Here is a 21540-nt window from a genome sequence, read left to right as displayed (position 1 = left end):
GCCAACTCCCTCGCCAGACTTCCCCAGCCCCGCTTTCAAGGACATGACAGCACAGAGAATAGGCCTCACCGCCCAGGACCCCCACCACCACCACCATGGATGGCTAACTGCAGCTGAATCAGACGAGATGAAGAAAGGTTTCTATTTATTCTCTCAGCAGTACTCTAGCTGCAATAATCCTTTCAGGCTGTTAGAATATTTTTCTGTAAAACAAGAGGAGCCTGGCCCAGCTTCGGCTGCTGCAGGCCCCTTGTGGGCCAGTTCAGACAGAGACCTTGGGGACAGGCGATCTTCTCAGCCTTCTCTCATTATTATGTCCCCCTGGAGAGAAAGCATCTTTTAAACAGTGTTGTATAGACAAAAAATACCATCCGACAAAGCCCTCCGAGGATGACAAGATTTTTTTTATTGAACTTGAAAGGAGGTTAGAATCTAGGAGAAAATACCATAGCTTTGTTTCATGGTGATTCTCGTTGCCATTTGCTGCTGCTCTATTTCAGAATGTATTATCTTCCACTTATCTCAAAATGGAAAATCAAATTAATTGTAAAGTAGATCAGCTAATGTTATCAAAACTCCTCAGTCTTTTCCTTCAAATTCTGTGAAAGAGAGGAGTTATCAATGCGGAAAGATCAGGGGTCAAACTGAAACTAAGATCTTCCTTCTTTTGAACACCTGGGTACAGTTCAGTTTTAAAATCTGAGCAGCTGGACCATCCTTATCGAATTAAAGACAAACCTTTTAAGAGATTTAGAGAAAGTTTTTAATAAAATAAAACAAATCATGAATTTATTTTTTGATCTCCCTAAATTTAACCCTTCCTATGGCCATTTCGGTATGTCCACTATAAAATTCCCCAACTTTCATCAGAGCATACACTGATGCTAACTTAAGAAATAAAAATACTTTGTAACAAAGTTACATAGTTTTGTTTTCTCTTAATATTCAGAGAGGTTAGGTTTAGAAGCGTTTTTTTCACAGTGCTAACCCCCACAGTTCTGTGACTCAGAAAACGCAAATTACAGGGTTGTGGGGAGGGGTAGAGAGACAAATAGGCAGAGCAGGGAAAATTTTTAGGACGGTGAAACTACTCTGTCAGATAGCTACATATCATCACACATTTGTTCAAATCCACAGAATAACAACAGCAAGAATGAGCCCTAATGTAAACTATGGACTTTGGGTGGTTATAATGTATCACTGTAGGTTTATCAATTATAATAATTGTGCCACCCTCTGGTGGAGGATGCTGGTAATGGGGGAGGCTGTGTTGGTAACGCATGGGGGTAGGGCTAGATAGGACATTTCTGTATCTTCCTCTTAATTTAGCTTGACTCTAATACTACTCTAAAATATAGTCTTTAAAACAAAACAAAAAAAACAAATTACATTGTAAGCAGAGAATAAATTGAGGCCTTTGCATAACAGGGATCTAAAAGGAGAGTGGCAGTGAGTACCTTACTGTCCAGCTTTTTCATGGTGACCAGGTCCAGGGACTTCAGTGAATGTCCAGTAGGGGCAATGAAGTAGAGGCACGCGTGGATCCTGGTGTCGTGGTAGTTGAAGAGAGAACGCTTGATCTTCAATTCCTCTTGCAAGTAGGCCTCAAACTGAGCATCGATATATTCCACTATCGGCTTATAGCTAGAATGCAGAAGAACATTTTCTAAAATACTTGTTCAGGTCAGCATGCTTCTAGTCACAAAGCTCTTTGGCAGTTCAGCGTGGCACTGTCCTCCAGTAAAGTCTTCACTTGTTCCCTCTTCCCTAAGAGCTAAAGCTCCAGCGCCTTGGCATCCCAGGCCTTCCATCTCCCGGTCCCAGAATGTTCTCCAGGCTCCTCTCTCCCGCTCCCCCACCCCACCCAGATTACCCTCCCTTTCTCTCCCAGCCATGCACAACGAGCCCTGCCTCCACGCCTTTGCTCATGCGAGCCCCTCTACAGGGTCTTCCTATTATTCCTTTGGCTGACAGTAAGGCTTTAAGACAGAGATCATAACCATACGGAGCATGCTGTCACTTCCCCCATGGCATCCACGAAGATATTGTTAGAAGATTGTGGCATTCTTTCCTGTTGGACCAAAACTGAGCCTCAAAATCTGTCCCAACAAAGTGATTCTGACAGCCTCTACCAACTGACTGGCATGAGTGCACGAAATAAAACTGTTTTGTGAGTTCAAGATACAGCACCACTTCCTGCTGGGAGCTCTTCCCTTGTCCTTTGCCCCATTCCTCCAGAGAGATGAGGGGTTCTCTGTGCTCTCACAAAACCCTGTGAACGTTCCATAACTTCAGCTATAAACTGAAGTGCCTGGACCATTATGATCGTCAAGATTGTTTCCAACTCTAAAATGTTATAATTTGAAGGTAAACTTTATAACTCTCTTCTCACCAAATCATAATTCAAATCCGTTTTAGATAATCATGTATGATTCTATTAACTGACCAAAAACACAATCATTAACAGCATATTGGGAATTTACATTCAATAAACCATATGTTCTTCAGAGATTAAGTAGCACACATTAGGTCACTATGGAAAAGCCATGAGCTCTCTCAGGTTTCCAAGGGGACAGTTCAGAAGTTAGTGCCAGCAGCAATGAGATTGGTCTATTAGGAATATAATGGGTTAATTCTCCCCAAACTAATTGCCTTGCTGAGGAATGATTTAAGCTTTATGAAAAATAAAAGTCTTCTAATACTCAACTCCCAGGCCCATAAATTAACTAAAATTCTTGAAAGGGAACTGCAAATCTTTTATAATGAAGATGACAGCAGACACTTTAAGAGAAAAAACAAACAAAAAACCAAAATAAAAATAAAACTAAAAAGAAATTTATGACTAAAACCAAAGCTGTCAGATAAAAAGCTTTTTGATATTTTTCCTTCGTAATTTATGACAAACCACTGATTCACTTTAAGCAGACAAAATCTCTAGAGGTTTAAAGAAAAAGTACAATATGCCTCAGCAATAATAAAGTTCTAAATCACAACAAGCAAAATTCCAATGAAAGGATGAGCAACTGATAAGATTTTTGTTTTCAAATTTTAAGATATAGGCAGGTACTTTATAACAATAGTAATAATCATTATTATTAAAGAATAGTTATATAGGATGGTGGTTAGAAGTATAGATTTAAGCTAGAACACCTAAGACCAAAATCTAACTCTACAACATACGAGCTGTGAACTTTGGACAAATTATTAAATCTCTCTGTTTCCTCATAGGGAAATCAGGGACAAAAACAGAGCTATTGTAACAAATAATTGAGCTAATATATGTAAAGGACTAGCATATAAAAGTACTATATAACTATTACACAGCAGCAAACAAAAATCATACAATCAATAACAAATAAGAGAAAAGCAAGTCCGACTGTTTTTAAAAGACAAGGGAAAAAAGGGGGAGAACTTACCCTCACCAGGATCCTTGGTAACTAACTGTTCTGCTACTGAGTACACACCCACTAGGGAAGTGTACCGGGCCCCTCCAATGAAGTCCCCTATGCCCTGTCAGTCCAGGGCCTACTCTTTTAGTCCTTGACACTAAGGCATGTATGATACCAAGGCATGCATGGGGGAGGGGAATCGAGGTCCTCCCCCAGAACTCTCTTAGCCCCCAAAAGAGGAAAAGCAGCTCATAGCTTTTCTGCCTTTCCAGTTCTTGATTTTCAGTTTCTCAGCACCTCCCCCCACCGATAGTAGTCCATGTATGTTCTGCTTTGTATTAATGTCACTTTTAGCCTCTGGTTTTGATTATGATCCTCGAAGATTATGGGAGGTGAGGAATGCTTTCTCCCCTGGATTCAACATATCCAAAGAAACCTACTGTTCTCATATCTTGGCCCCCTACTGCCTTCCTGTGAGGGAGTCCTGGCCAATCTTTTGATCTCCTTCTTTCCAGTCTATGGGGTCTCCCTAGAAAATCGTATTTATTCCTGTGTTTTACTTGCCATGTCTACCTGATGATGATAACTCACAAATCTCTACTTCCAGCCCAGATCCTTCACCTGAGCTTCAGACCCATCCACCTTACTGCTTATCAGATATTTCCATTTGTTCTTCTAATTAAATGTGTCGAAAATCAAATTCTTCATCTTGCCCCTAAACCCACATTTACTTCCCCATATTCTTCAGCACAGTGAATGGCATCTCCAGCCACACTGCTAGCCAAATCAGAAACTAGGATTCAACCCAGAAACCTCTCCTCCTACCTTCCACACATGAAATCTCATCCATTTTGTGTATCATTATAAACTAATAAAAAAACGTATTCCAGGGAAACTCTTTACCAAAATCACTGTTGCCTATGTCGAAGATTTAATTATGTTGATGAAAGTTTCCTTCTGATGCATAACAAGCCAGCCAACTAAGTGGCTTTGTACTCACTTTCACAATCTTTTAAACAAATTCTCTGCCCTTCTCTCTCCTACTGCTTTCCACTTGTTATCTACATTCCCAGTCAAAAAGATAAGGGTGTTTAATCCCTATTTTGTCTTTTGCTTGTTTCTATTCTTATAGAAAAGGACACCTTTTCTATTCAGAATATAAAAGGACACCATTTATATTCTGTTTGGCAAATTCAAACTTCTCTGGATTGTAGCCATATAAACCAATAGAAAACAGCAGGAGTGGGGATCATAACCAGACCTTACATTTTAATATTATTTCCTTTTAAGGCATAAGGATATTCTTTTACCCACGACTCATTCATATACCTCCAGCCATAAACACACACACACACACACACACACACACACACACACACACACACACTAAATGACATAGGTTGACCCTAAAAATGATGGAAAAAATATTTTACGCAATATTTTCTATCTAACCAAACTACTCACTAATTATTCTTGCAAAACAGCCAATGCCATCATATAAAAGGATTCTCCGTTTTATATATAACCAGATGCCTACCATGTATTTTTCTCTATATGGCTGTTAGCCAAAGTCAATTTTCCTTATCCCTCAACTACCTATACCAGATAGTGTAAAAAACAAACAAACAAACAAACGAAAACCCTTATAATTTAAAGAACAAACAGCCCACTTCGATTCCATTTTATAACTCTGATGAAGATGTGTTTGGTGATTGTGAGGATTCTCCCTCAGTGGATTTCAATCATCCATGCGTTTCAGGGCTAATTATCATATTAGCTACTGATTTGTCACTAACAGTCTAACTCTCACCTCCCAAATGTAGGGCTAATTATTCAATTTCCAGTTCTGCAGCGAAACTGGGTTTCCCTTCTTCTCCAGATCCCTTTCTTTCCTCACTGAAGAGTATAGACAGCAAAACGAGGAAGCCCTTGCACCATGAAGAGGTTATCATGCTATTAAACATAACAGGAAACCTTACCAGATCTCTCTTCCTGCCTCCTTCTATCTAGCCTGGTCCCAGGCGGATAATGATGCAGGAATGCTGACATGTCCAAAGCCTAGATAAACAAACTGGGACATTCTTGAAGTCTTGCATCGATGGCAGAAAAGCTTGCCTAATCCCCAAAGTAGTAAAATAATCACGGGTTTAGAGAAACAGTACATCCCTTCCCATATGGTTACACATCAATGCAAAAATGCACATCCCACTCCCAATTTTTTGATGGATGCAGGGCCTATCTGAATAACTATTTTAAACAATAGTCTAGTCATTTAGGTTTACAGTCAATAGTGTCACCACTGCCTTCTGGGGCACATAGTTCTAAATGCCATTTAAAGAGATTATGCAACAGCTGTCAAGAAATTTCAGAAGAAAAAAAATATGTGGTATCTAGGTTAGGTTAATATCACACTTCCTCTCTTCTAAATCTCCTTGGAAACTATTATTTGACCCAAATGAGTCAGATAATTTTTTAAAGAGGCCTCCAGATGCAATTATGAGGATCAGCATTGTACTTGCTACTTGCTGTTCAGGCGCAGGCGAGTGCAAACCCACCAGCCTGAGGGCTAGCCCCTGTTTAGGGGAAAGGCAAAAACTCCGTGGCAGTGCTGAGGCAATGATGACTCTGAGCTAAAACAGCACAAGGAATCTTAGCAGCAAGAATGTGAAAGATGGTTCTCATTCCTGCAGGAAGAAATCCTGAAAAGGTCCAGTTGCTGCCTTCTAATCAGTGAGTATACAGCATGGCATTCTCTAACTCCAGGGAGAAACCCATGCGGGTTGGAGAGCTGGAGATATGCGCCTTGTGATCACGCAATGACCGGGAGCCCCCAGCTTTCTCCCGGGCTCCCACAATGCACCTACGCTTTTTCTTGTTGCCAGGGTTTTCTCTTCATCCACTCCACTTGGCATTACAAATAGCCTTCAGGCAGTAACCTCTCCATCATGCCTTGGCATTGAGGTCATAAATTAAAAGCAACTGCTCAGCTGCAGGGTCTGAGCTCAGCTGTCCCCCACCCCAACACAATGTACAGATAGTCCATTTTGACCAGATGCAAAATAAAATCTTTCTCACTATATCTAACAATTGCTCCTGTTATTACAGGGCAATGTTTATTAATAAGCATTTAAATTGCTCTATAGATAAAACAGAGCTCAGTGCTCAGCTACATAATGAACTAAGTATTTCTCTGTCATTACTATGGTGCTCATATATATCAGAGATAGTTAAAATATATCTAGACAGTACACATTTCTAGATAAAAATAGTTCAAGTTTCTCTTTTTGAAACACATGCATATAATATACAGTTTTGAGGAAAATGAAAAAACAAACAATTAAACAAAAAACCCTGATGCTACTGAAGTTTCTGAGCCCTGAACAAAAATACCACAATTTATTGCATTGGTGTTTTATTCTCATAATGCTGTCATTGCTCCAAAATGTCTTTGGAAGCCCCCTTCTGGGATCATCTTTAGGACTGGGACAATTTTATTTTTTAAGGTTCTCAAACTTCTTTTAAGAATGAATGTAACATTTAAAAGAGTCAGCCAGGAATTACTAAGATTTTTCCAAGAGCTTTCATAAAAAACATTTTCTTCATTTTGAGGTTTTAGGAGCAACACAAGGCAGAAGCCACACAGGGAGAAGGGCTCCTCTTGTAAGCAATGGTGAAAGCATCTGGTTACCTGGGACAGTTGTGGTGGAGGTTCTAGAGACCTGCCCCCAGGGTCATGGGTACCAGAACGATGTAAGGTGGTTGGTGGCAGGGGCTTCTGCTAACTGTTCTGTTAGGTGGTCGTATGTTTCTCTAGACTGATTTTACTGTTGGGAAAGGCCCCAAACCTGGTTCCATGGCCCTCCTTGAAAAATGCTGTTAAGTTAGCTTATTCCTTCTAACAAATCCCTTTTCTGCTCACTAGCTAAAATCAATTACACCAGCTGATTCTGACCTCAAGAAAATTGGGTGGTAGAGTTGGATCAAGCCCCATAACACGTGAACATTTAGCCTTTGAATTTACCTGGGATGGGTCCCGTTATCTCTTCATCCATTTATATCCCCTCAAAATCCCAAGATATACCTGTCATCTTTATTTATCTGGTCTCCAAATCCCACAGTGTCGACGATGGTTAATTTCAGCCGGACATTGCTTTCCTGAAGCTCGTAACTTCTGGCTTTTAACCGGACACCTGGTTCATTGTGAGTAGCTGGGTCACTTTCAAATTTGGTGTTGAATAAAGTGTCCATTAACGTGGATTTGCCAATGCCTGTCTCACCTACATGACCACAAGAGAGTAATCAGAGAATGTGTCAGTGCCTGTCAGATATCAGTTCGCTTCATCAGGAGCTTTTCATAATGTTTGTAAAACTTGTTAAACAGTCATTATCACCAGAAATTCCTCCACAAAAAGAGAGTCACTTCTTTACAAGTGTGATCTATCGAATACCTCCCTAAAAACGTCTGAATGAATTTCAGAAATTATTTAGCAGAAAAGATCTTGAACTTACATTTCAAGATGCTCTTCTTTACCTCTGCATAGAGAAACAGAACCTGTGAGTGGTCAGTTTGTACATTACAAAGTGTATCTCTTCCTCTCCTAATTATTGGAGTACCAAACTGTGTCACTTAAAAAAATTATATTGCTGAGTTTCTATTATTAGGAAAAAAAGACTTAGTCCATTTATATCGAATTATCTGATACCATCTAATGTCAAAAATAATTAAATTTTCCGAAACAACACTCTTAACAATAACCGCAATAATAACCAACGCAGCTAAAGTTACTAAGTACTTACTTCATGCCAGGCCCTGTGGCAAGAGCTTCCAAACCATGATTTCATTTAAACACTATTACTACCCACCATGAGACAAACAGGTGTCCCTGTTCCCTCCGCTTTACAGACGGGGTTCTAAGGCTTAGATAAAGGTTTAAGTAACTTGCCTAAAGTCACATTGTTAAGTGGCAGAGCCAAGGTTCTAACCCAAGTCTGTGTGATTCTAACACCCACACTCAACCAACAAAGAATCCAAATTTACTATTATAGAAAAAACCAACTGCCTAATATTTTCCAGTTATAGTTATGAATTTGTGTGAATCCTCTATATTATCCCCATGTACTTTCCTTATTCTGCTGGAGTCAAGATGGCAAACATCTAGTTAGATAGCTTTCTCAGTTGCAGAGTGATATCTGTGACAATGAAACTAAATCACGTTAAATTGGCCTTACTAATTCATTTATAATTTAAGTCAATAGCGTTTACTAAGACCCTGATATGAGCAAAGCAGAATGGTATTGATAAACTAATTAAATGGTTAAGACCCACAGGTGGAGCCACAAAGAACTTTAGCCTGACCTCCATATTAAAGCCAAGCAAAATTCTCAACTCTAAATCTTATACTGAGTCAAAAATAGTTGGCAGTGAGAAAGAACCCACCCTTGTCATTGATGGTGGTGGTGGCAGTGACTGAATCTGTGATGGCAGAAAGAGGGAAGTGAAAAATCAAAGAATTATACATAGAAATGTCTGTTTGTTTGTTTGTTTTTTAATCTGGAAAATTTCCCAATTCGATTTCCAGCTCAATTTAAACATGCCAATATGTTCCATCCCTTTCAAAAAATCCCAGGAATGGTTCTTCTTTTAAAAGATTGCTATGACTTTTAGGATGGTGATAATTCCATGGAGGGAAAAAAGAAAAACTCTGGGATTTATAGCATTAAGGCCACTTTCTCACTGTAATGACAAAACCTACTTACTATTTAGAAGTTCTGTATTACTCATTGCTTTCCAACATAATGCAAAAGCAAAGTAGGATGGTCTTTTTGGACGTGAGCTTTCTCTAATTAGAAGCCTCATGTGGCTTGCCACTAACTACAATGATTCACTTAGAGGATAAGAGTTGCTCAAGTGTGCTTGCCCTCCCATTGGGCCCCTAATACCTCTAAGATCAAAGAATTTCCTCTTTCCTCAGCCTTCATTCAGTCAGTATTTTTCCAGTGCCTACTGTGTACCAAACTCTGCCAAGTTCTGGGAATACAACAATAAACTAGCCTGCTATGGTATTCTCCCATAGTTTAGAATCTGACCTGAAACATGACTGAATACCAATCAGACTCTATTATTATGGGAATATTTTAAGTGTCTGCCATAACCACATTCCCCTTATGAGCAAGACCATACTTTATACTCTTTGACCTTACTAGTAACCGTAGGTAACTGGATCAGGGCAAGCCACATGAACAAAGGCACCCATGGAAGTCTGATCATTATGCTCTGAGAGAGTACTCCTTATTAGACAGGAACCTGCCTATCCAATCAGAACTTCTCTCTTTGGGAGTTTGAATGAAAGACATACAATCTGCACACAAGGCAACGGCATACAAAAAGAAGATACGCAAAGAAAAGTGAATAAGCAGAAGCCATGAAGCAGCAAAGGTTTTAGGTAAATCGAAGACATGTTGTTGACAGACCGTTAGCTGAGAATATAGAAGAAACAGAGCTGATAGAAACAGTAGAGCTTAGTATTTGAAATTCATTCATTACTAATACTTGAGTAATTACTATGTGACAAGCGTAGGTGCTGGGAATAAAATGGTGAATAAAAACAGACAACAGACTCTGCTTACACTTCTGTAATATCCCGAATGTTGTTCCAGATCACCATTAAATCTGGCCATATAACAGTTGAGACTGTTTCTTGTCTTCCTTGCCTTACCTGAATATTCTTACCAAAAAAGCCCATTAATAAAAGTAATCTAAACTAGTCTCTGCTTCCTAACATGGTAGAGCTCAACAAGCTCATAGCCAGGATTCACAGCTTAACAAAATAACTTTTGAGCAAAACAAAGTTGCCATGTAATGGATACAGAAACAAAACAGGGCTCTCACTCTTAAGGTACTTGGAATCTGGTAGGCAATTCAATTCTGTAGGTACTCCAGTCATTTTAAGTACCTGCTACATGTGTAACTTTCTCAAGTGCAGCAGACTTCTTTTCAGGATTTACCTATTTTCAGAGCTTGTGTAAAGGAATGACAGCAGAACTACCTTATAAAGGTTTCTCCGTAAGGTAAAAGTTCTGTCAGTAGAAAGTGACCCATTCAACTTTCATCTCTTTCCCTAAGAACAGCAATTAAAGACTTCAATTTCCATGGCAAGGATCCTAAATTACCTTGACAGGACTGAAATTAACATCTCATTTTACTAGGTTGAGAATTAGTTAAGCACATGTAAATCAGGAACACCATGCTTTCTCCTTTTTTAAAGGTAAGGTAATTTCAATTATCATTTATTACTAAGGTGGAAATTATGAACGATTAGCATTCCTGGCCCTGCTTTTAGCTCAGGGTTAATCAGTGGGTTGGAAAACCACTGTTCTAAATTTCAGAGTGCTTTACTTTCCACTTCTATGCTCTGTGCTTTTAAGAGTCGTAATTAGACATAGCTACTCTAGCAGCAGTGTGATTCACCAAAAGCAATTCAGTAAAAATGACAGCTTTTGGAATAAAAGTAATTATAAAACTAGGGAAGTTTTTCAATGCATTTGTTTTTGAGGCCTCTCTCTAGCCTCAGAAAGAACATTTTTATACTTTTGAGGACCCGCAAGAACAAAAGGCTTCTTTCTAATTGAGTAACAGAAAGCTTACTAGGCATAAGTTCTGGTTCAAACTAAACAACATTTTGAGAAAATTAATGACTAATACTAATTTGAAGCATTTCAGAACTCCCTAGCAGAGTACCTGATATGGAGTAGGCATTATTAAAAGTTAATTGAAAAGAAAAATTATCCTGATGATCATTTATACAGAGATTTGCCACTTTGGTAGATTTTTCAGAGTTTGTTGTTTATTATTCTGTTATAAATCCATCTGCCTAAACATTCACTTGTTAGAATAATTACAGATTTACTCTCGAAGTGCTATCTGTGGCTTCTGTTTTTCCTGCTCCTGCCAATGCTAGTGAACGTGACACCCACATCACAGTGGAAAGCAGTCCTACCTCTTCCATTCTATTCTCAGGTTTATTTAATCTACAGGCTCTAAGCTGGACATTTAAAAAAAAAAAAAAAGACTATATTATTAGAAAGTAATTGTAGATTGATCAAATAGTTGATCTGTGACTCAGCATCTTTTACTCTGATTGCCAAGATCCAAGTAATTGTGTGAGAAGGTGTGTCTGACTCCTCGAAATAGTCTAGATTTTATTCTTGGATGGAGCCAGATAATCAGAGAGTTATGTACCTAAGCTGTGTTGTCTTAACTCCTCAGAGAATTGCCTCTGATGAAACATGCTTTGGCTAATCCCTCCAGCCCACATGAGGGGCTTCAAAGAACAGCATGTGACACTGGCAGTGCATGGATAGACTGCACTGACTTTGGGGACGCTCAGAACCTAGACCTAGACGTGGAGACATTCACCACATCTCTCTCCAGAAAATCCAAGGGAGAAATTTTTCCAGGTGAAACTGTTTCATCTGGACCAACTATTTTGTTTTTACTTTATAGATACTATAAATCCATCACCGTTAAACGTTAACTTATAATTGGCAATATAATATGTACTAGTAAATATCTGTTGAATGAATGGACTCCCTCTATGCTCTGACCGCTGGCTGAGAGACATAAGTATTCCTGATAGGATTAGCTGCTATAAGCAGGCCTGCTGGCATTGAGTTCTGCCTCTATCCCTGGCTTCATTTTATCTTCTGGGGTAAATTTTATCTTTATTAATTTACTCATTCATTTCACCCTGTAAATCACTTTATATCCTTTCCTGGAAAAGCAAGATGAGATAAAATGTTTAAGATTTGACTGTAAAATCCTACACAGTTTACAGTGACAATATAGCCTTGGCTAAAATGATTTTAAACTTGTCTGTCTTCTATTCCTCTTCTGTCATCCCTTCAATTATGGTTGAGTTATTTTAAAATTTTCTACTTTCAAAATGTATTATTAATTTACTTTGACACTACTATTGAACTGGTTCCTCTTCAAAGGCAAAGAAGGATGTTACAGTATTTTATCTATCTTTGTATGTCCACAAAGAACCGACATACAGCTGGATCAATGTTGAAGTTTCTCTAAGAGCTAGAGTCATTTTGGAAAATGAATGAGAAAGATATTTAAATTTAAAATTGTGAAGAAAGGCTAAATACTAATTTAGATTCTCTGGAGAAAAATTCAGCATGGGTAAGACCGAAAAGGCTTTATTTGAAATAAAAATCAGCTTTGCGGTGATTTAGTGTTTGTCAGCAAGATGGAAAGTGAGGGGAACTATCAACTCCTGGGTGCTCTGGTATCTATTTTGGCATCAAGAATTCTCTTCCCAGTTAAGTGAACACTACTCTCACACTCTTTATTACATTTCTTTCCAGGACTCAACAGAGATGGAGCCTAATACCAAACATTTAATTCAGTGCCTCTAAAACTAGACTAAGCTCATGCCAGGATGAGTTTCTGTGCTGGTTTGTTTTCTCTGTTTGTAACCCACAGTCTTGCCACAAAAGAAAATGACAATTCTAAGACCTTTTTGATAAACATCAGTTTCCTTACTAGCATCATAACTGTTTTTTAAATCCTTGATTCCTTTTTATATTTATCACATGAAAATAAATGATGCTATAAACTCCATACACGCAAACTGTAAAAAAATACAAATGGACAAGGATGACAAGGGGAGAAGAAAGTACCATGGATATTCTTAAGCTAAACATGATACCTACTCCTCTAAGTGGCTGTCTAAATGTTTTGATCAACCAGAATACCTTTTCATAGACTTTTAATTTAAAAACAGATTAATAGGACCACTAATTGACAGTGAGAGTTGTTTTCTTATACAGATATTTTGCTGTAAAATATTTATGGTAAAAAAGATTTGATGCGTTCTATCCTCTGAGGATAAGTATGCTTAATACTCAATGCTGGCACCAGTCCCCCAAAGAGCTAATGCTGGCTCCAATCACAGGGCTCCCAAGAGTTATGGAAAAGAACCTGTTAGCTTGAAATACTGGTTTGAGAAGACAGCCAATGGAGTGAAAAAATGGAAACGCAGAAGAATATGAACAGCATGATCTCTAAAACAAAAAAGTACTTATATGATTGTGAGAGAACGGTTATGTCTGTCCAGTGTGTGCCTCTCCCATGCCCAATCTCCTTTCTGATTAAGTCTTCTTTCCTATAGGGAACCTCTTGTGTTTTAGAGGTACACTAACCCCATCTCCCACCATGAGTGGACATATGACTCAGACCTGGTCAATCAGAGACATCCTGTGACTATTCAGTGAGACTTGTCAGGAATGGCTTCTTCTTTCCTTTGGAGTTGCTATAACTGGTAGTACTGCTGGAGGCTATTCCTTTTTCTTTACCTCCACGAAGAAAAATCTGAACATGAAGCCAAGCTGAAGCAAGCAGGACCAAGAACCAGAGACAAAGCCCTGAAGACACTCTTTGAATCCTTAGAGCCAGTTGTTCTTAATTACACAATTCAATATATTATAGTGCGTTGGGGGCTGAGGAAGAGTCTTAACTTTGAGTTTAAACTGGATTTCAGCAATTCTTTTCGAAAAATTTTCTAATACAAGAACAATCATAGATGCCACAGTGCTGGCTTTGAAGATGGAGGAAAGGGTCCAAGAGCCAAAGAATGCAGGCAGCTTCTAGAAGCTAGAAAAGGCAAGGAAACACAGCCTCCCCCTAGAGGTTCTGGGAAGGAATGCAGCCCTGGGGATGCCTTGACTTTTTGACCAGTGAAACACATGTTGGACTTCTACAGAACTGCAAAGATAATAAATTGGTGTTGTTTTAAGCCACCAACAATAATTTCCAAATACAGAAAGATGTAGAAAGTTTCTAGAAGGATTCCAGTGTTATTCCTGTGGATGGAAATGAGGGTGAAAGAGGAAAGGGGGTATAGTTTTTTTAAAACAATAAATATGTATTATTTTCATTAGTTTGAAAAACTAACTTTAAACATATTTAAGAGTGGAACCAGAATAAAAATCTAGAATCATAGGTATTATCACTCACCTAGGAGAGTCAGAATAGCAGCTGCTTTACAAATTCAACAGGGCAGCATGCATGTGGCTCATGAGGAATTCTAACTAGCGCCATTATTGTGCTATTTAACACAAGGGGTCAGCCAGTGAGCCGACATGCCCCACTTCACACCACACACCTGGTCAAGCCAGGTCCGTCCAGTAAGCCCAGTCCCACTGGAAGGCTTCCCCTACTTGGAGGGGCCAGGGCATAACTTTCACATGTACTCTTGAAGCTGATTTTGGGAGACAGGGCTGGGGAAGGCAGGGAAGAGAAGCCAGAATAGTAATTGGCCTGCAATTTAGCACACTTTTCAATAGAAAATCAGCAAATTGCCAACAAATTGCTATGCTAATGAAGAACTGCCCTGCTCTGCAATGAGTATTTACTGTAAGAGAAAAGACAACTTATTAATGCCACTCTGTAGAACTAGCTGCCATTCAAGAGATCCCCTACTGAATTTTAAAAGGCTTCATGTAGAGGAAACTGGAAAGCATGAGAGCTGGCTGCTCTGGTCATGTTTCTCTCCAGTCATTCTCTTATCCAGGGCTAAAGACAAAATGCCAGAGAGGAAACTGGTCAACTGTGCAAGTCGATTGTGGTTTTCTACTAATGAATGTCCAGTGTAGCAGTTATATGCAAAATGTTCAAATACTTTCAAAAAGAAAAATGTCTGCCCCTCCCACCAATAACTATCGAATAAAAAATGGTGGCTCTTACATTGAGTGCACACCATCTCCAAATTCATTTAATTTTACTTGGACAAGAGAAGTAAGTCTGGTACATTCTGCCAAGCCTGGAGAAAGGATGGTCCATTTAGCTACATATAGAAATACAGAATTCTTTTTGGTCTGTCTCAGAGTGATATCTCAGAAGTATATACCCAGAGAATAATGGCAACAAAACAATGCAGCCCAAACCACTTCACTGCTGTTCAGCCTGGTCATTCATAAGGAGTGACAGAGAGGGTGAAGGAAAGGCCATAATCTGTTCTAGGGACACTGCTGCTTCAAACCAACAGGAGATTTAAATTTCTATTTTCCTCTTTTCCATCTTCTTTTGTTCCTTCCTCCTCTTAATTTAAAAGGGATACAGCTACAGAGAAGAAAAATACCAAGGTCAGAGGCCCAGCCTCATGTATAATGTTTAATGGATATGAATAAAACATACTAAGGATGTGAGTAAGTCAGATCTCTTTGGCCTGTGCCATTTATCTACCAGGAATAAACTAAAGTCAACTATAGATTCAAATTTAAAGACAAAGGTTAATTTGACGATTCAGGCAAAAAAAAAATTTCATATATAAAGTAGAATTTTAAATTGTTTTTTGCTCTAAAAGCAAAAATTTTAAACATTATAAGTTTATTAAAATAGAGTAGTTTCAGATTTCACTTACTGTAGGTAGAATATCTTTTAAAAGACTTCAATGGAGGTTACTATTGCATTGTAGTCAGAGACCCTAAAAACGAATTCTTAAAAGGCTTTTGAGTGACCTTATTATAAGTGTACAATTAGCTCCTTCTTTTAATTTCTAAAGTCTAGTTAGGGTCTAAGTCCCTCCCCACACCAAAAATTAAAATAAATGTTATAATAACAATATTAAATTGATCATTTACTCGACATTGTGACACAAATAAAAATAACAATTTGAGTAATACCACCAAGATTACAAAGCATTTTCCCAAATGTAAGTCTCAATCTTTGTAACTGTGTAACATATACAGAATGCATATTACTGCTCTGCTTTACTAATGAAAGAAAAAAAAATTTCCCTGAAACATGCCACCTCTGACTGTCACCTGCCAACTAAGGGTCAGATTCCTTGCTTGGCAGCAAGTGATGAGTCACTTACCAACACACAGGATGTTGAAACAGAATCCTTGAGAAGTAGACTTGTTGACCAGCTGGTCAGGGAGACTGTCAAATCCAACATGGCCAGAAAGGGATAAGTTTCGAAGCTCTTCATTCTGGAATTTCAGAAGGGAAACATTTGAGAATCCATGAACTGTGACACCTAGGTATCAAACGTTTTGCACATTACCTTCTCCCTTCTTCTCCTCTTGACATACGTGGAAATAGGAGCTACCCTACCCCTCTGTACCCACACTCTCACTGGCTTCTACACAACTGAAGGTTCTACACAGCTCCAACCCCACTCTTACCACAAAATCGCACTGACTCCCAAAGTACACTATCTCCCCAGGTACCTCATTCCTTGTTACACATGTACTGACCCAGGAAAATTGAGCTTCTAGAGGTGACTTTTTCAGGTATGCAGTAAGAGACATAAAAAACTGTACCCACTTTGATAGCTTTGAACACAAGAAAAACTTTCATATTGTTTTCGACTCAGAGCATAACACTCTTCCAGGCACATGAAGGAGCCCTGAGAAGCTCACAGTGGAGGGTACATACTTGTTACAGTAATGGAAATACTGCAACCACCATAATGCAACATATTTAAAACTACTTGGCACATCAATTGTTCCCATCTTCTCCATTAGGGGTACAGGCTTCTTGGGGCTTCTCTGTCTCCTCTACATAGCCCCTAGCATAGGCTCTTCACCCAGCCTTCTCAAAGTTTACTGAAGAAGACTGGGTTAGCTAGTTATTGCACATTTTAAAAGTTGGGTGATTTATGCTGTTTTATAAGATGGTGCTGACTGCCTGCACGACTTTGAAGGCATCCCATGGGTGTTGGAGATAATCTGTGAAAACCTTTCTTTCCCAGAAAAACAGAGGTCACCTATGGTCCTTCGTTTACAATACCACAATATGAATTTGGGATTTCAGAAACTAGATATTGAAAGCCTTCTTGAAAACAAGACTACTGGTGTTCTGGCTGTGTTGCCAATGAACTTTATATTCAAAATACTGAAGTTGTGGTGAGAAAGAAGCCTCAAAATTACATTTTTTTAATAAAAAATAAAAAGCTTTGCAAAGAATGGCTTAGTCACTATTTTTAAAAATACTGGTTTTCATTAAGCTCTTATTTGTGTTATATAATGGTGAGTGATTTCTTTTAATAATCAAGGACTGAGACTCCATTTCCAAATGGCTATTGTCACTATATAGGCAGAGAAATGTGACTCCCTAAATGTAGTGATTTTAATGGAATGTTTTATGAACAATATATTGTCTAAGGTCCTTGCCAGCAGTAAAGTTCTGATTCAGAGAAATAAGACTAAAAACCACCATACTGATTAAATACCATGGTGGCAGCTGCAGGTTTGAGGTCAATGGGACAGAGAACAGATGCCTGGTCTATGAATAGTTCCCTTGAAACCTGCCAACACTGAATATGAGCCTCAAGAGTAGGCACTTATCCTTGAACAGGATGGCATGGTCGACAGCTCACCAAACAGCTTCCAGAGCAGACCCCAGTGGGCAGCGGTCCTGGTAGCTGGCCTGGGCTCCCAAAACACCACTCAACCCTAATTCCACTTGCCCCTTCCTCTTCAGATACCTCAGAGGTTCAGAGAGCAGGTATTTTTAGGGTGTTTACCACATCCGACAAGACTTGGGGGAGGAGGATTTGAAATGAGTGTGGGTTATATTTAGAAGTCTTTCCATCACAGCTGTGCAGTGGCTGCTGTGTATCAGGCTAGGAGAAGCCACAGCAGCCTTCATTTCAGTCGCATCACTGACCTGAACGGTCAGCGAACGTCACGAAAGGAGACAAGACAAGAAGAAGCATCAACCCACATTCCCTCTCCTCTCTGCCACAATAATTCTTTTCATTTCCGGGGGCAGGACGGGGCAGTGGTTTATTGCTCTAAATTCTGGACTGTTGGGTTTTTAGAATCAGATATCCACCCATGAGCCAATCCTGGTAAAGAATCAGAGTTAGTAATTATAGCTCTCATCCCAGAACCCAACGCTCAGCATCTCATATTCTCACCATTTCCAAAACACGAGAAACCACCCACACACCCACTGAGTATTTTTATACCCACTGAAAACCACATACAAAATGAAAGGTTATGAAACAGTTTGGTCTTGAAATTTCTTAAATTTGAAGTTATGTCTTCAGAGCCTCTGTCTTCTAACTTTAATATAAAATATGAAGATTTCATAATGCCATTTTAAAATTCCATAATCTGAGCCTAATCCTCTGCCCAGTATTAAAGGAATCCTGAGAGTTACTGCCCATCGGTATGTGAGGAGGAAAAGGGAAATATCTCCTTTGGTCCATGAACAGGCTTAAAAACTGGGAAGTACTGTAGGAAATGTGAGGAGAGGCTCTAACTCACACACAGCAGCTGAATCAAATTCCTACCCTCCAGCATTTTAGGTACCATGTTTATTGCTCATGCCTTAGCTGTCTCTATCCAAAGAAAGTGGAGTCTCTTTTGAGTCTACGGGCGTGGTCTCAGGGAATCTCATATATTTTCATGTCTTCACTACTCTCAGAATTGACTCTGGAACTTTATCTCTAAAGCCGAAGTCTTTGCCTACATTCCAGTTCTGAATTTCTATCAAAGGGGCAGTTCTCTTGGGTTGTCCTATCTGTATCTCAAACTGACATTCATCAAACTGAAATCATATTCCTCTATCCTAAACCCACTCTACCCCAGAGTTCCCTATTTCTGTTAATAGCACTTACCTACGCTTGAGACCTACCTACCACCTGTATCGATTCCTAGGTGCTATCAATACTATATCTTCCTCTCTATTCCTACTAATTCAATAGCCTCCAAGCTGGTCTTCTTGCCTTGATCCCATTTCCTATAATCGTCCACCTGCTGCCAAAGGGATCTCGGTACCCAAAGGCCCTCAGTGCAAACTCCCAGGACTTCCATGGGCTAAACTCAAACCTCCATTCCTACCCGAACTCCTACTTCTCCCCAAGAAGCACCTTATACTGCATTTCAACTGGATTACTTACCCTTTCTGGGGCAATCCCAGGTTTCTCCCCATCAGAGTTTACTCATACTATTTCCTCTACCTGGAAGGGCCAACGTTTACATATCCAAACCTTCTAGATCCCACTGAAATTCTATCTCCATCACTGACTTTATTATGAAATTTCAGGGAAATTTTCAGTAAACATTCTCCTTACCAATAAAAGGAAAATAATGACTGAATAAAGGCAGCTCAAGCTATTTGGTATTCCATGATCATCATTGTAAGGGCTAACATTTATTAACCATTTCCAACATTCCAGAAAAGCCCTAAACATGAAGAAACTAGTTAATTTATCTTAACAATTCTATGAGGTAGTTACTATTATTACCTAATCTCAATTTACAGATGAAAAAACAGAGGCACGAAAGTTTAGCAACTTGCCCAAGTAATGTAGGGAGAAGGCAAGAGACTTTAAAATGTTAATCAAGCCGCATTCAGTGACTGCAATATGCTGATCAGCCCTGCAGCCAGGCCGGCAGGATACCTTCAGAACAAAGGCAGATTTCTGCTGAGATTGCTAACAACCCATTCCCCACACCTGTGAAGGGGACACAGGAATCAAGAGTCATTCCCTATGGCTAAAACCACGGGAGAATCTATGGATTAAAGGCTGCAAACTGCCAGCAGGCTTTTCACTCTATAAGTATTTTCACGCTACATACTCTTTCCCTTCCTCACTGTATGTCAGATAGGAAGTAAAGAATGACATATAAACTGAATTCCCAGAACACTCAGGGAATTCAGTCCCTCTCAGTGCCTTTACTCTCTCTACTGTCAATGTCCCTCTCACTTTTTGCTTCTGAGAGGAGACCATACTGTCTGTGGAGTGTTATCTCTTTTCTAATAAACTTTCCTTTTGACTCCAACTTTGACGTGTGTGTTGAATTCTTTCTCACTCTCTGCCAAAGAACCCTCCTCTTCTCTCAGTGCAGGGCTTAGTCTCCCCCAGCTTGGTAAAATTTGCCTTGTCCTGCTTCACAAGGACACACAGCTCATAAGCTGAGGAGCTGAAATGTGAACCTAGGAAGTCAGGTTCCAGAGTGGAGTCCTTGAATTAGTCACTGCTACCTCATGCTGATCCAAGTTCCCACATAGCCCCAGACAATACAATGATGATGTTTAGCGTTATAAAAATCCAGTATGTTAAAACAGAAAGGAAAAAACTTCTCTAAAATTGTAATTCTTTGGCAACCAGAAGAGGTGGAAGTCGAGGATTAGAACTGTCAAGGTTGCTTGCTCCAAGTACACTTTCATTGGCCCTGGCCATGAAAAGATGCTGATTTTGCACTTCTGGCTGTTGAAGGGCACACAAAGGAAATACTATAAGGGTTACTTTTTCACTATTTTGAGATTAAAGTGCTAACATGGAACCTTTAAGTCATGTAAGAAGACCTTAATTGATTCAGTCCTCCACTTGCTAATCTATCTAGGGAGGGTTTGTACTTAGATGATTTCTATGCTGACTTCATCCTGAAATGGGTTATGACTGAATTCTGTGGTACAAAAAGTCTTTACCTCGACAATCTCATTTTTCTCTTCGGAACATCTACACATGGATACAATTATTTACTTGTTCATTCAAAAATACTCACTGATCAAAGCACGAAAGGAGCAAAATGCTATTTTTATTATACACTGATAAACATTCTTCCTGCCCTTAAGAGGTTTACAGTATAGCTGTAGAGACAGGACGTAAGTAAATGTAATACTACTAAGGATAAAAGTGATAAACACCATGACTTTAATTATGAGATAAAATGGAGAGAGAAGCGACTTCCAACTACAGAAATTCAGTGGGGCACCATTCAGGAAGGCGGGAGCACCCCAAACGAGGGTAACATAAATCCAGCTTGCAGAAGCCTTCTAGATAAATGCTATCTATGCCCAAAGGGTCACTTTATTATAAATGTATGTACTCTGATGTTTATAATCAAGTTTTTCATAAGATGCCTAGTTGACTTCACTATTGAAATAATTATAAAACAAATTATGTAAGAACGTGCGCCCACACCTACATTCTTAGTGCTGCTTTAAAACATGTTCCACAGTTCCAAATATTGCTTAACTAGGCGAAGGATGGCAAAAGGCTTGGACTCCGACAGCCAGCCACGGGTTTGAATCTCAGCTTGCTTCCTACTGGCTTCAGTCTCTGTTCCACTTGGGAAGGTGGTTGGGAGGAACTAAGGAAATGGCATGTATTAGAGTGCCTAG

At 39.3% G+C, this 21540-nt stretch overlaps 1 protein-coding gene across 3 annotated transcripts in view; it reads right to left on the bottom strand.

Moving 5' to 3' along the window:
• SEPT11 (septin 11) overlaps window positions 1-21540 on the bottom strand; it is a 125705-nt gene that overhangs the window by 59887 nt on the left and 44278 nt on the right. For all 3 annotated transcript variants that reach the window (XM_023530882.1, XM_023530883.1, XM_011360576.2), the window contains exons 2-4: window positions 16274-16388; window positions 7471-7666; window positions 1458-1644 (exon numbers count right to left, since the gene is read on the bottom strand). In XM_023530882.1, the coding sequence (XP_023386650.1) occupies window positions 1458-1644; window positions 7471-7666; window positions 16274-16388 (498 nt within the window). The remainder of the gene's footprint in view (window positions 1-1457; window positions 1645-7470; window positions 7667-16273; window positions 16389-21540) is intronic.

The sequence above is a fragment of the Pteropus vampyrus genome, unplaced genomic scaffold, assembly GCF_000151845.1.
Source record: "Pteropus vampyrus isolate Shadow unplaced genomic scaffold, Pvam_2.0 Scaffold56, whole genome shotgun sequence".
Lineage (NCBI taxonomy): Eukaryota > Metazoa > Chordata > Mammalia > Chiroptera > Pteropodidae > Pteropus > Pteropus vampyrus.
This window is presented reverse-complemented; position numbering and strand designations above follow the sequence as displayed.